Source organism: Hippocampus zosterae, chromosome 10 (genome assembly GCF_025434085.1).
Source record: "Hippocampus zosterae strain Florida chromosome 10, ASM2543408v3, whole genome shotgun sequence".
NCBI lineage: Eukaryota > Metazoa > Chordata > Actinopteri > Syngnathiformes > Syngnathidae > Hippocampus > Hippocampus zosterae.
In genome coordinates, this window is record NC_067460.1 from 21,995,341 (window position 1) to 22,008,984 (window position 13,644).

The window sequence follows — 13,644 nt, forward strand, 5'->3', positions numbered from 1 at the left end:
TGTTTGAGGAGCGTCTTGTGACGTTTCACGCTTTTTAAGCACTTTCACATCAAATCACGCCGTCTGCTGGCGAAACGTAGTACTACACCCATCCCGCTCATTTCAATGTGGTGGATGTCTGTTCACCACAACTTTTGAATCAGTGATCTGAGCCAACGTCAACGCCGCATTTTCAGGGCCGCTGAACCCGTGTGATGAACGTCCGTGTCTCTAAAACCGTCTCTTTATCCGAATGGATGTCAGATGGTCGTTCCTAATACCTCCGCCGCAGTTCAGTTAGCTCCGCCCCGAGTGATTGAGAGTCGTTTTTCGATGTTCAATAAAGTGTTAAAAAGTAACAGTGACGCCATAAGACGGCGAATCAATTAAAACCACCAAGGGAATATTTTTTAAAAAAAGAAAAAAACTCGCTTTGAATCCATGGACTCAAACGTTTAGGGACAATCACGTCAACGCTTCGAACTTAACTGTGCAGTCAGAGCTACTCGGAGTGTTGCCTACCCTTGGTCAAAGAAGATAGAAAAAAAATATACATGAGCTGAAATGACCACTTGAAATTCAATACAATTATTTCTAAAATATAACGACAGGTGAGAGCGGATGTCGTCATCTGGCTCCCGGCCTGTGGCGTCACCGTGCCAATCATTCCTGTCGAGACCACCTGAGAACCTTTATAATTGGCGCCAGTGGAAGCGAGCGATGGCGTCTCTTCGTGTTGCAGGCCTCCTTCAACTCCCGTGCGTAAGTAGCTGCAGTGGACCGGCTGCCGACAGGGAACTCCGTCTCCGGCTGTGAACATGGCCAGGACCAGTTTCTGCGACTCCAAACCTCTGCTGGACTTACACATGGTGAGTTTGGACTCGAAAATACACATCATAAATAATTTCGTGACGCTCCACCCCTACCGAAAATGTTCATGTTATAATTTCGTGAAACCTAAACTGAAGTTGCAGTTATACTTTTTTTAAAATGTCACCTGTTATTCATTTAAAGTAAATACTAAACGGCACTTAATCGGTGTTATATATTGTTCGCATACCTTTTATTGCACGAGTCGTGCTTTCCTGGCTATTGGTGACTTGACACGCGAGGATTTACGAAAACATTTTAAAACTATAGCGCGAAATCGGCCTCCCTCAAGGCGGGACAATATTGTCTGGATCAATGCCAGACTACGTAGCCAGTAGTACAACTCGTATTAATTCATTTTGTTAAAAAAAATACCCTTCTTGTCTCCTATTTGTTTGATCCCTCAGGCGGACGAGAGGCGAGGCCTCATCAGAACTCTGCCGACTGTCTTTGGGCCCGCTGATTGCTGGCAGCCAGTGGAGGTGTCAGAGTCCAGATTGGTGCCTGCAAAGAGGGACCCAGGACCCAGATGGGTGTCTGCCCTGCCTTCACTCTATACTGTACAGAAATTAAATTAATTTTAGGATAAAGTATCGTAAATGTTACCATGAAGCTTTTACTCACGCAGACCCAAGTCTTGATGCATATTTTCACCCAGCAATTTGCGACTTCTATTTATTTTTGGGGGGAGAGGGGTTATGAATTGTGCGCTTCCGCTGTAGGAGGCAACCTATAACTATCTTTTTATACAAGACTGTACTTTTTCTAAAACACATTTTTCTCTTTGCAGGACAGGATATTATCGGCCAAAATGAACAGCATCTTTGCAGGGTTCAGCAATGAAGTGTGGACCTTGTCATCTGTCAGCATCAGTCCTGCCAAAGGTGTTCAAGCAAAATGAAGGAGCTCCGTTGTTGAATGCAGTGCTCATTTGCATGTACTTTTCCTCTACGTATATCCGCCTTTTGATCCACACGCAGCAGATGGATTTCTGGAGGAGCCTTTGCGTCTTTACCCTCGCAGCTTGGAGCGCTTCCCCGGCCTCCAGGCGCTGGTGCCCAGCTTGCTGCGCCATGAAGTGGAGATCGCCCTCGAGAAGCTGGACCTCACTTGGGATCGCACGTTTGCCTGGGAAATGTTCTTGGACATGATGGTGAGGTGGAGCTGAAAGACGCATTTATGTATTTTATATAATTTATTTCAATTTAAAACTGCTCCCTGATGACTTGGTATATTTATGGCACACAGAAATGTCCGGAAAATATTATAAAAGGCATTGCGGAGAACTTTATCGTCGTTGTAAAAAGTCACATTTCCATAGCGCTTTTGAACATAAATGAGTTTCTCATTATTCAATTTTATTTCAATTAAGGCTTCACTTTCTTATGTGTGCAGAGAAGTCAAACTTGGCACTCTTTGCCCAACGCTGAGCTGCCGCGACACTTCACTGATGCCACTCGAGCTGTCCTGGTCGACTGGCTTGTTCAAGTCCATGTGAGTCGACGCAACCTCGAATGCAAGAATACCAAAACGTCTCATTTTATTTATTGCTTCGCTCGCCGCTTAAAACATCTGAGAAGGCGTTTGAAGATCATGTAGGACAGCGCCTGTGCGCCGTTGTCATTTCCAGTGTGTTTTATTAACTCATTCACTCCCAAAGACGGTTTTAGACGTCTTTTCAGACTTGGTCTAGAATTGGCTGGTAGTGAATGAGTTAATCGAGCGATTCAAAAGTTTAGCTAATATTGTAGATCAGGGGTGTCCAAACTTTTTGCCTAGGGGGCCAGATTTTATGTCGTAAAATGTCGGGGGGCCGACCTTGGCTGACATTCTTTACATTGAACAACAATATTGTTCAACACATTTTAGTAAGCCAGTCTGTTTCACATTTCCATTTTTTTTAATTTCAACAATCTTAAGAATTTCTTTTGGTTCATTTGAAACGGGTATATCACATGCAACTGCTTATTCACTTGACTTTCTTAAACAGAAGTCTCCTGAGTGCAAATTGATTGATTTGAAACATAAAATGTATCACCATGACCTTTCAATAGTCACAAAACCTTTGACTCGAACAACAGGGAAATGAACACGCTATACACATATCCACAACTGCGAGGATCATTTGAAATATGACATATCAGTCAATATAAACACGGAGTGATGTCTTGTTAACTCGTGAGTGATGCCCTCTAGTGTCTAAATGCTATTACTCATTTAGTGAATGCTATTACTCATTTAGCCACTAGAGGGAAGCAGTACTCTATGAAACATCACTCACCAGTCTACGAGACCTCAGTCAATGCAACACGTGTTCCATTGCGCCCAACCTGCGGGCCAGACGGCACTGATTTTATGACGGGGGCCGAGGGCCGGATGAAATTCGACCGCGGGCCGGATTTGGCCCGCGGGCCGGACTTTGGACATGCCTGTTGTAGATAATTCACTCAATGAAACGATGCCGAAATGTAAGCCGCGTATGCACGTTTTCCCATCAGGAGTTGATGCACTTCCAGGAGGAGACGCTTTATCTGGCCATTCACCTCCTCGACCGCTCCCTCCGTCAGGTCAAAGTGACCACAGCCACCCTGCAGCTCCTCGCCATCGTCTGCCTCTTTCTGGCTGCTAAGAAAGAGGAGTGCCTCCTCCCTGAGGTATGATTACTCGGGCCTCCAACCGGTGTTGATCCGGTTTATTTGAACGTGACCGTGTCCCCCCCCCCCCTTCCTCAGGTGTCTGGACTGTGCTACCTAATGGATCATGCCTACACCAAGCATCAGCTGCTGCGCATGGAGAGAAAAGTCCTCACCGGGCTTAAGTTTAACTTGTCATACTGTCCCCCTTTGCATTTCCTTTTGCTGCTCGCCTCCGTTTCCCGCTGCAGCGCTAAGGTGACTGTTAATGTTTTATTTGAATGCCGTCGGTCAAATCATGAGGTGTTGATTCGTTAATATTGGATTTGTTGAAATATGAATAAAGCGGCAAAATCGATGTTTTTATCCATCTAAGTGGCCGACCATTTTGACACTTTGGTTGACTGAAAATGACATCACAGCTCGGCTCAATAAAGTCACATGATAAACACAGGAACGGGTCAGCTGTGATTGGTTGTTACCTGAGCAACTGTGATGTCATTTTTTGGGTTGACAGTAAATGACAAGACCGCATTTTAAAAAAAAAAAAGCAATGCATCATCACTTGTGATCTGTGCCACCAGATGGTGTGGATGGCTCGCTACCTGCTCGAGTTGTCTCTCCTGGAGGGTCGCTGCGTGGTCTTTCTGCCCATGCAGTTGGCGGGGGCGGTCCTCTGCTTGGCCCGGCAAGTCCTGCAGGAGCCCCTGACCCCAGAGGGCGAGGCCGCCTGGTGTCTCGCCTCCGGCATCCACGCCGGCAGGTATGCGGCTATTTGTGTTCCCATTTTTTTCACGGTCGGTTGTTTTTAATCGCCGTCTGCTTTGTTTGTAGTGAGACGGTTCTCCTGAGAATAATGCAAATTCTGGCTGCCGCTGCAGCCAGAGCGCTCGCTCAAGAGACCGGTGCTACTTTTATCAAGTTCTCCTCCTCGGAAACCATGCATGTCAGCAGACACCCTGGTCTTAACAATACCGCTGCGCTGCTGGGCGTGTGCACTTGACTTGCGCTTGTGTATGAAGGAAAGATGGCGATGATACCCAAGTCCATCTCGACTCCTTCGGACCTGGGGAGGAAGACGGGTGAATAATATGATAACAAACATTGTTACTAGCAAATGTTTGCACCCATTTTATGATCGAGTATTGCAGCTCATTTAGAAAATATTTGAAATTGTATTCCTGTTTAGTTGTTGTTGTTGTTTTTTGTTTTGTGGAGAGAATGCGGGCTGTTTGTGAAATGGTTTAACTTTTAATGTAAAAAATAAAGTGTCTGCTGCAAACTACTTTAAAATGTAGCCCAACTGAATTCACAAATCTTGTCTCGTGAGAGTTCCCCCGAAAATGTCACCTTCGTGCCTCCTGATAGTTCCACTGGTGAGTGTGAGGTGCCGTGCCTTAAGGTCAGGCATGTCCAAAGTCCGGCCCGCGGTCGAATTTCATCCGGCCCTCGGCCCCTGTCATAAAATCAGTGCCGTCTGGCCCGCAGTTTGGGCGCAATGGAACACGTGTTGCATTGACTGAGGTCTCGTAGACTGGTGAGTGATGTTTCATAGAGTACTGCTTCCCTCTAGTGGCTAAATGAGTAATAGCATTCACTAAATGAGTAATGGCATTTAGACACTAGAGGGCATCACTCATGAGTTAACAAGACATCACTCCGTGTTTATTGACTGATGTGTCATATTTCAAATGATCCTTGCAGTTGTGGATATGTGTATTGCTTGTTCAATGGTCCCCGTCACTGGTGTGCGACGGGTGCACAAAAATTGGTGCTTAAGTCCCAACAGTTCATAGTCCAGTCGAAGTAAATTCACTATTACACTAAATATTTGTGTGGAAAACACTTCTAGGCCATAATTCTAAGTACTGATGTCACTCGGTGTGCCTTCTCCTATTCTTTCACCACTGCACAAACTAGTTCATTGCCCTCGGTTGGTATCCTCGATGTCGGTCCTGTCATAAAGGGGGGGGACCCCCTCTTGGTGCCTTCGGGATTCTGCATAATGTGCATCATTAATTTGGACAACAACTGAGAGGAATGGATCACAAGTCACAACTGTCAAGCAACACTCATTTATCAGAGCAATTTCCTATACAGTGTTTCGCTAGGTCGCGTTTCCATTTTCGGTTCCAGAACGGCCCTACTACTCTGCCTGGCCTGTTCTGGCCTCCGTTGCTTATGCGTCACAACAAGCAACCGAATCAATTGGGGCGGGATCAACTCAACTGTGCGAGCTTCCATTGCACAATCGCTGCGTGTGGGGTTCTGCCACAAGATTCCACGAGTGGGTGAGTTTTGCCCACTTATTTTGCACTGATTCACAGTACGAGTTGCACTTGATTGATGCAGCAACATTTCAAATTACAGTCGCTCCTCAAATGCACAGACACATTTGCATAGTCCCCCCGCCCCCCCAAAAAATGGCTGGTGGCGTTGAGGATGAGGAGAGTGGAGCTAGAGCAAGAAAAAGTTCCATGTTCTGTTGTATTTTTTTAATGTTCAAATGTTCTGTAAAGCGGCCCGGTTATGAAAACGCTATATAAATAAAAGAGATATTGTTTTATATTGTATTATACTGCTCTTGTTTTATTTTCTCGTTCAAAGTATGCATCACAACTGCTAATGCGCGACACCTGGTGCTAACACCAACTGGGTTCAGTAACTGGATAAATCTAAAAAAGGTGAAATATTCCCGGTCGTCATTGATGTAGAGCTAACGTTCCGTTTGTTTTCTATCTCAAATTCAGAACGCTTCTTGGTGCTATTCTGAGAGAGTTTTCACTCACTCATCGTTGCTTCACCACCAAGAAATTATTTTGGACGGCTATTATTTTGAAGGTGGCCAATGCCGCTCCCTGGCGGCCGAATGCCATAATGCATCGTATTAACAATCGCTGTGGCGGCTGGCTTGACTTCAACTTTGCGAGTGGATGTTGGCCGCTTGGCCCGACCGCAGTTTCAAACACTGGTGACGCAGAAGCAAGTGTAATATTTATCCGTGTAACGAGGAGTTCGGTATCTTTCTCAACACTTCGACATGGCTGCAATGGCCGGGGATCGAACCTTCATCCTGCGGGTTCGGAAACGACCACAGCAACACCGCCCCCAAAATTACGAAGAATGAAAAATACATAAATGCAAGAATGACACACCATACAAAGTAAACCACGCCTATCGATTTAAGTGATCAATTAGTATAACTTGGGGATAAGTATCTTGCTCAACACCAGCTAGTCCCCGCCCCCTTCGTATGCTGACCGCGACGTTCGACTCGTGACGTCACATCGACGTGAAGGCTCCAGCGTGAGCTTGATTGCCGGTCACACGCAGGCAAAACTGGAGATCGAGACACAGTCAGCATGAGGTCAGTTTGACTTATTGATTGACTTAATGATTGACGGACTGTCATTTTGGCACTTGAGTACAATTGGATTAATTGATGAGTGTCGCCGTTATACTTTTTGCTTGACTGAAGAGCCAATGATTGATCGATTGATACTTGGATGCATTCCACTACGAGGTGACCTTTTACTCATTGCATTGATTATTGATTATTCTAACGCCATTGATTGATTCTGATGGGTCTGATCCTTCATTGCTTGTCTGTCGGATCGTCCAACTCGCAGCGTCGGGTGACTTTGACGTAGCTCATTGTCGATTTGGTAATCATTTATGGCTCTCTTGGTTCATTGATTGATGAACTGAAACTTCTTCCTGAGTGAGTTGATTTTTTTTTTCTCACATTGATTCATTATTGAAATTTGTATTGATTGGTTATAGAATTTATTGCTAGTCAACCAGGAGGTCTATGTTCTGATCAATCAGTTGATTGTGTGTATGTGTGTGTGTGTAAGTGTATGAATGTGTGCATATGCATCATTATGTGTGTATATGTTTGAGCATTTGTGTTTATATCTATGTATTTATGTATGTGTTTGTATTTTTGTGTGTGAGTGTGTTTTCATTCAAGTTATCGCCTACAGTAAGTGTATTTGTGTACGTGTCTTTGTGTGCGCGTGCAGGCTAGTGTATTTGTGCACGTGCCTGCTGCTGGGCCTGGCGGAGGCCGAGCACGGTGTGTCATTGACTCAAACCTTCGGAAGCTTCCAGTCGCCAAACTTCCCGGCGACCTACCCTGACAACACGCGTCATCGCTGGGACATCCGTGTTCCCGACGGCTTCCGTGTCCGACTGGACTTCAGCCATTTTGACCTGGAACCTTCTGACATGTGCCAGTGCGACTACATCAGGGTGAGATGGCGGCACGTATACGCAAACACCCAAACATGCATGGACAGAAACTTTCAGTTCAAACGGTGATGTGAGAAATTGTGTGCGCAGGTGGAGGATGGGGGAGGGGCCTCGGACGTGGGCGGGTCTTCCATCATGGGCGTGTTCTGCGGTGGCAAGTCTCAGGATCCAGATAGCGCTCCGGGTCCCGAGCCCCTCGGCGCGTCCGGCAACATCGTTAGTGTCGTCTTCTCGTCGGACTTCTCCAACCAGCAAAACTTTTCAGGCTTCGAAGCCCACTACAGCGCAGTTGGTGCGTCTGGCTTTCTGCGTGACGCATTTGGTTTGGGGTTCTCAAGTCATCTTGAATCAGGATTGGGATTGTTTTAAGAGTCATCATTATAGTTTTTTCGGATTTTAGGTTGGCTTTTGTTTTCCCAAATTCAATTAGTTTGGATTAATTTTAGTATTTGTTTTTTAGTACTGACGAGGGAGGTGCCACAACTGTTGGGACCTCCCTTTTTCTGTGGTCAAACCAGAAGAAATGAATCAAAATCCTGAAAGCTCATGTCGGAAATTCAACGATCAAAGACATTTTTGCAGTAATCATACATAGTTTAAGTCAAGTCTAGAACATTCTTTGCAATAATATGTTAAATGGCGCCCCACGACGGCCCGGTAGTCCAGTGGTTAGCACGTCGGCTTCACAGTGCAGAGGTACCGGGTTCGATTCCAGCTCGGGCCTCCCTGTGTGGAGTTTGCATGTTCTCCCCGGGCCTGCGTGGGTTTTCTCCGGGTGCTCCGGTTTCCTCCCACATTCCAAAAACATGCGTGGCATGCTGATTGAACACTCTAAATTGTCCCTAGGTGTGAGTGTGAGTGCGAATGGTTGTTCGTTTCTGTGTGCCCTGCGATTGGCTGGCAACCGATTCAGGGTGTCCCCCGCCTACTGCCCGGAGACAGCTGGGATGGGCTCCAGCACCCCCCCCCCCCCCCCCGCTCCCCAGCCGCCCCACGAGTCTAAACATGGCGTTCTGATTTACATTGCTTGTGTGGAATATGAATTCAGCAGAAATATCCACCCACTGGGCGGCCCGGTAGTCCAGTGGTTAACACGTCGGCTTCACAGTGCAGAGGTACCGGGTTCGATTCCAGCTCCGGCCTCCCTGTGTGGAGTTTGCATGTTCTCCCCGGGCCTGTGTGGGTTTTCTCCGGGTGCTCCGGTTTCCTCCCACATTCCAAAAACATGCGTGGCAGGCAGATTGAACACTCTGAATTGTCCCTAGGTGTGAGTGTGAGTGCGAATGGTTGTTCGTTTCTGTGTGCCCTGCGATTGGCTGGCAACCGATTCAGGGTGTCCCCCGCCTACTGCCCGAAGACAGCTGGGATAGGCTCCAGCACCCCCCGCGACCCTAGTGAGGATCAAGCGGCTCGGAAGATGAATGAATGAATGAATATCCACCCACTGTAATTTTAATCTATCTCAACCCGCCGGCCATTTTGTATTGTCATTGTGATTGACCGGCACCCAGTCTCTATATGACTGACCAATCCAGGGTGTTGCCCAAAACTGATATTGTCTTTCACCATTTTTCACCGTTGCTTTTTGTTTGTCCCTTTGCCAACGCCAGACGTGGACGAGTGCGTGGAGGGTGTGGATGAGAACGACGCCTGCGACCACCTGTGTCACAACTACGTAGGTGGCTTCTACTGCTCCTGCCGCCTTGGTTACCTGCTGCACCACGACAAACGCACGTGCACAGGTTACAGGACACACACACACACACACACACACACACACTGAAGTCACTGAATGCTTGTGAAAAGCCGAATTATTAGTCCAAACAAAACTGCCCAATTTGGATCAGCGGCAAAATATTCACGCACACGAATGAGCGTTTCAACCTAAAAGCTACACAACAGATATAACAACTATGTGTGGGTGCGTGTGTGGGTGTGTGAGGCCCTTGTGTGACCGATAGTGCTGGCAGATTTCTTGTAAATATTTACAGGCAACTGCATTTTTCTACTCGCACGCACACACACGCAGCTTGATTGATGAAGTGCATGTTCGGACCGTGTGTGTGTGTGTGTGTTTGTGTGCGTGCATGCAAGTGTGTATCGTGCGCATGTGCATGAACAGTGGAGTGCAGTGGCCTGGTGTTTTCCGAGCGCGCGGGTTCCCTGAGCAGCCCCGACTTCCCGTCGCCGTACCCGAAGAGAACCGAGTGCTCCTACGTCATCCAGGTGTCTCCGGGACTCAAGCTCCGCCTTCATTTTGATGACCCTTTCGATGTGGAGGATCACCCCCAAACCGTCTGTCCCTATGACTACATCAAGGTGCAATGCGCGACCTGAATGTCACCCGTTATTTACAGGGTCATTTTGTACCCGAATCCAGCGTTCACGCGCCCAAAATTTGTGACTGACCGTGCGCATGTGCATTTCAGATCCGAGCGGCGTCTAAAGAATTCGGGCCGTTTTGCGGTGGGAAGTCGCCCGGCGTGATCCAAACGGACTCCAATATCGTCGCCATCTTGTTTCACAGCGACCACTCGGGAGAGAACGTCGGCTGGAGGATGACGTACACCTCTGAGGGTGGGACACACGCGTGCGCGCACAGCCACTGTGCTAATCAAGCTAGCTCATGTGTGTGTGAGTCATCCAGGTGATGGAATTTTGTCAAGTGGACTTTTGTTGTAGTTGTAGACCCCGCCCACTAGGAAACACCTCACCTGGCTTCTTGCTTTTTAAAGTTATATTTTCTCTCTTGCTCCTCCTCTCTCTATCTCTCACACACACAAAATCCTCTTTTTGGCAATTCCTGCCTTCTGTTTATTTTCTTGAGAAAGAACGTCAGTGTACCTCTCCAGTGCATGGGGCCAATGCCACGGTGATCCCGCTTCAGCCTGAGTACTCAGCCGGAGACCGCGTCCGGGTCTCATGTTTGCCGGGCTTCATGCTCATCAAGGTGATGTCACTTCCTCTTTCGCCCAATACACCTTAGTCAGCTCAGCTTCCATAGTATTTCTCTCGTCGACCGGGCCAACTGGATCTTGAAATGCCGCGACTTCATCATTTTCCTGTGAATTAGCACACATGCCAAGAGGAAGTATGAAGTGTTTGTTTTGTTCCGCAACAGGATGGTGAGCGCATGGATGCCGACTTTGAGATGCACTGTCAACAAGATGGCACCTGGGATACCGCACTTCCTGTCTGTCAAAGTAAAAGTAAGAGTTGAGCTTCCGCACTTCCTGTCTGTCAAAGTAAAAGTAAGAGTTGAGCTTCCGCACTTCCTGTCTGTCAAAGTAAAAGCAAGAGTTGAGCTTCCTCACTTCCTGTCTGTCAAAGTAAAAGTAAAAGTTGAGCTTCCTCACTTCGTGTCTGTCAAAGTAAAAGTAAGAGTTGAGCTTCCGCACGTCCTGTCTGTCAAAGTAAAAGTAAGAGTTGAGCTTCCGCACTTCCTGTCTGTCACAGTAAAAGTAAGAATTGAGCTACCGCACTTCCTGTCTGTCAAAGTAAAAGTAAGAGTTGAGCTTCCGCACTTCCTGTCTGTCAAAGTAAAAGTAAGAGTTGAGCTTCCACACTTCCTGTCTGTCAAAGTAAAAGTATGAGTTGAGCTTCCGCACTCCCTGTCTGTCAAAGTAAAAGTAAGATTTGAGCTTTCTCACTTCCTCTCTGTCCAAGTCAGCGCTACTCTCTCTTGGTTTGTCTGATGTGTGTAACAGGCGAGTATGGTTGCAGTCCAGATGTTCCGAGGGGGGCGGAGCTTCCATCCTGCATGCATGGTAAGTGCTGACAAGCCTTCACATTGTTGTTTGAACATGTTGTCATGTCGTTTTGATGGTGTCATTTCATGCTATGTCACGGTCACTCGCTAGCGTGTGGCCGTCCGTCGCGTCCGCTGGCCGTCCAGGTGAAGCGCATCGTGGGCGGTCGCGCGGCCGAGCCGGGGAACTTTCCCTGGCAGGTTCTTCTGAGCGTTGAGGACTCCAGCCGCGTCCCGTCGGAGCGCTGGTTTGGCTCGGGCGCACTACTATCGGACACGTGGATCCTAACCGCCGCCCACGTTGTGCGCTCCCGTCGCCGCGGCACCCTTGTGGTCCCCGTTGCCCCCGATCACATCAAGGTGATGGCAGACAACGGCCGCTATTTAGTTCGCATCTCAAGAAGGAAGCCCACAAAATTACAAACTCTTTCTTTGAAACACCAAACACAGTTTAAAATCCTAATTTGAAACTCGAACCCCCGTTTGAAACCAAAATTTTGAAACCTGCGTTGTCTGCCAGGTGTTGGCGGGCACGGTGGATGTACGGGACAAACGGGCGTCGGCGCTCCTGGCCGTGTCCCGGGTGCTGGTCCATCCCGACTTCTGCCCCAGCGACTTCGACAATGACATCGCCCTGCTGAAGCTGAGCACGAGGGCGGAGCTGAACCGCGTCGTCCGTCCCGTCTGCCTGCCGCTGCCACCGCAGGTACGCAAAGTAGAGGGCGGGGACTCGATGATGCCGCCAAATGTGACATGTTATTCACGTTAAACTAAAATAATCATGTCTGTTCCAATATTTTTGTTGACTTGGAAAAGTGGGCGGGTTCAGAGAAAGTAATGACCTTGCCGTTCCAATACTTTTGGAGGCGACTGTAGTTCCTGGTCTTTATCTTCAAACATGTCAAACATCCTCAGGAAACGCATCTCCGACTTGCACTTTTGTGCCCTCTTCGTCCCACAGAGTGACATCTCTGCGCCCCCACCCGGCTCTCTCGGCGTGGTCGCCGGGTGGGGCGTGTCTCACCCCGACACGACCTCCGACCTGCTGCAGTTCGTCCGGCTGCCGGTGGTGCCGCAGGACGAGTGTCGTGACAGCTACGCGGCCCGCGCCGGCAGCTACAACGTCAGCGACAACATGTTCTGCGCCGGCTTTTACGAGGGCGGGCGTGACACCTGCCTGGGCGACAGCGGGGGGGCCTTTGTGGCCCAAGACCCCGTCAGCCGGCAGTGGGCGGTGTTCGGCTTGGTGTCGTGGGCGGGGCCCGAGGAATGCGGCAGTCGGCGGGTGTACGGTGTCTACACGCGCGTCAACAAATACCTCAAATGGATCCAGCGGCACCTCGCGGTGGTCCCGTGATGATGTCACACACAGAACACTAAGCCGCCGTACAACCTTAGCGCCACTATGTAGTGTAAATATAGATAAGATTGTGGCTAACATATCGTAAACAATTGCCAGGCTATAGTGAACGCTGCGGATATCACCCACCCACACACACACACACAAAATCGGGCGTACTTGTACTGTCACCCCAAGATGTCAGGAAAAACAACTCGGCAGATCGTACCAAATAGTTTGGGAGCCAACGACTTGCATGCTTTGATACATTCTTGCCATAATCATGGCACCATAATCATAATAAAGTTGTTCAATCTTTGAGTACTGTTTTAGCCCACCCCCCCCCTCCAAAAAAAAAAATATATATATATATATATCCATCCATTTTCCGAACCGCTTGATCCTCACTAGGGTCGCGGGGGGTGCTGGAGCCTATCCCAGCCGTCTTCGGGCAGTAGGCGGGGGACACCCTGAATCAGTTGCCAGCCAATCGCAGGGCACGCAGAGGTTGGTCAAGCGGTAAGACAATATTCCAGTTGTGTTCTCTACATTGATGTACAGATACAATTCTAATGTCGAAAACACCCAACTATGTTCCGTCAGGGAGATTAAATGTAAGCATTGGTTACCTAAATGTTTAAAATCACAGTTGGTGAGGATTTCAAAATTAATCTCATTCCTGCTGTTGTTCAATGGCCATCTGATGTTCGCAATAACAACAGGATCTGATGTTGCAAACTTTTTCTGCCGTTGCCAGGGATGGAGAACAGACACGTGTGTTTAATATCGGATTGGCTGCGATTAAAGTGCGTATATTATAT

General features: G+C 48.1%; 3 protein-coding genes across 5 annotated transcripts in view; 2 read left to right on the top strand and 1 right to left on the bottom strand.

The window, feature by feature from the left end:
• The window catches only part of hspa13 (heat shock protein 70 family, member 13), a 108,273-nt gene that overhangs the window by 45,622 nt on the left and 49,007 nt on the right, over positions 1 to 13,644 (bottom strand). The window lies entirely within an intron of this gene.
• On the top strand, positions 480 to 4,767 carry ccnp (cyclin P). 2 transcript variants are annotated; one of them, XM_052078539.1, is made up of 9 exons: positions 480 to 848; positions 1,257 to 1,409; positions 1,640 to 1,733; positions 1,830 to 2,002; positions 2,245 to 2,343; positions 3,348 to 3,503; positions 3,582 to 3,740; positions 4,067 to 4,245; positions 4,317 to 4,767. In XM_052078539.1, exons 1-9 carry the CDS (start codon positions 798 to 800, stop codon positions 4,483 to 4,485), a joined length of 1,233 nt encoding a protein of 410 aa, XP_051934499.1. In that variant the 5' UTR covers positions 480 to 797; the 3' UTR covers positions 4,486 to 4,767. The 2 variants fall into 2 exon arrangements, with proteins under 2 accessions (XP_051934499.1, XP_051934500.1); XM_052078540.1 differs by having other exon boundaries at positions 481 to 848; positions 1,833 to 2,002.
• On the top strand, positions 5,217 to 13,595 carry masp1 (MBL associated serine protease 1). 2 transcript variants are annotated; one of them, XM_052078440.1, is made up of 12 exons: positions 5,217 to 5,773; positions 7,508 to 7,736; positions 7,827 to 8,028; positions 9,347 to 9,478; positions 9,859 to 10,055; positions 10,166 to 10,313; positions 10,568 to 10,686; positions 10,858 to 10,945; positions 11,444 to 11,503; positions 11,597 to 11,844; positions 12,005 to 12,190; positions 12,446 to 13,589. In XM_052078440.1, exons 1-12 carry the CDS (start codon positions 5,523 to 5,525, stop codon positions 12,839 to 12,841), a joined length of 2,256 nt encoding a protein of 751 aa, XP_051934400.1. In that variant the 5' UTR covers positions 5,217 to 5,522; the 3' UTR covers positions 12,842 to 13,589. The 2 variants fall into 2 exon arrangements, with proteins under 2 accessions (XP_051934400.1, XP_051934401.1); XM_052078441.1 differs by lacking the exon at positions 5,217 to 5,773 and adding an exon at positions 6,706 to 6,849 and having other exon boundaries at positions 12,446 to 13,595.

Coding starts and splice junctions, on each gene's coding strand:
- masp1 (XM_052078440.1), top strand. CDS start 5,523: ATGGATCACAAGTCACAACTGTCAAGCAACACTCATTTATCAGAGCAA. Junction 8,029..9,346: donor AGCCCACTACAGCGCAGTTG/GTGCGTCTGGCT, acceptor TGCCAACGCCAG/ACGTGGACGAGTGCGTGGAG. Junction 12,191..12,445: donor GCCTGCCGCTGCCACCGCAG/GTACGCAAAGTA, acceptor TTCGTCCCACAG/AGTGACATCTCTGCGCCCCC.
- ccnp (XM_052078539.1), top strand. CDS start 798: ATGGCCAGGACCAGTTTCTGCGACTCCAAACCTCTGCTGGACTTACAC. Junction 3,741..4,066: donor TTTCCCGCTGCAGCGCTAAG/GTGACTGTTAAT, acceptor CTGTGCCACCAG/ATGGTGTGGATGGCTCGCTA. Junction 4,246..4,316: donor TCCGGCATCCACGCCGGCAG/GTATGCGGCTAT, acceptor CTTTGTTTGTAG/TGAGACGGTTCTCCTGAGAA.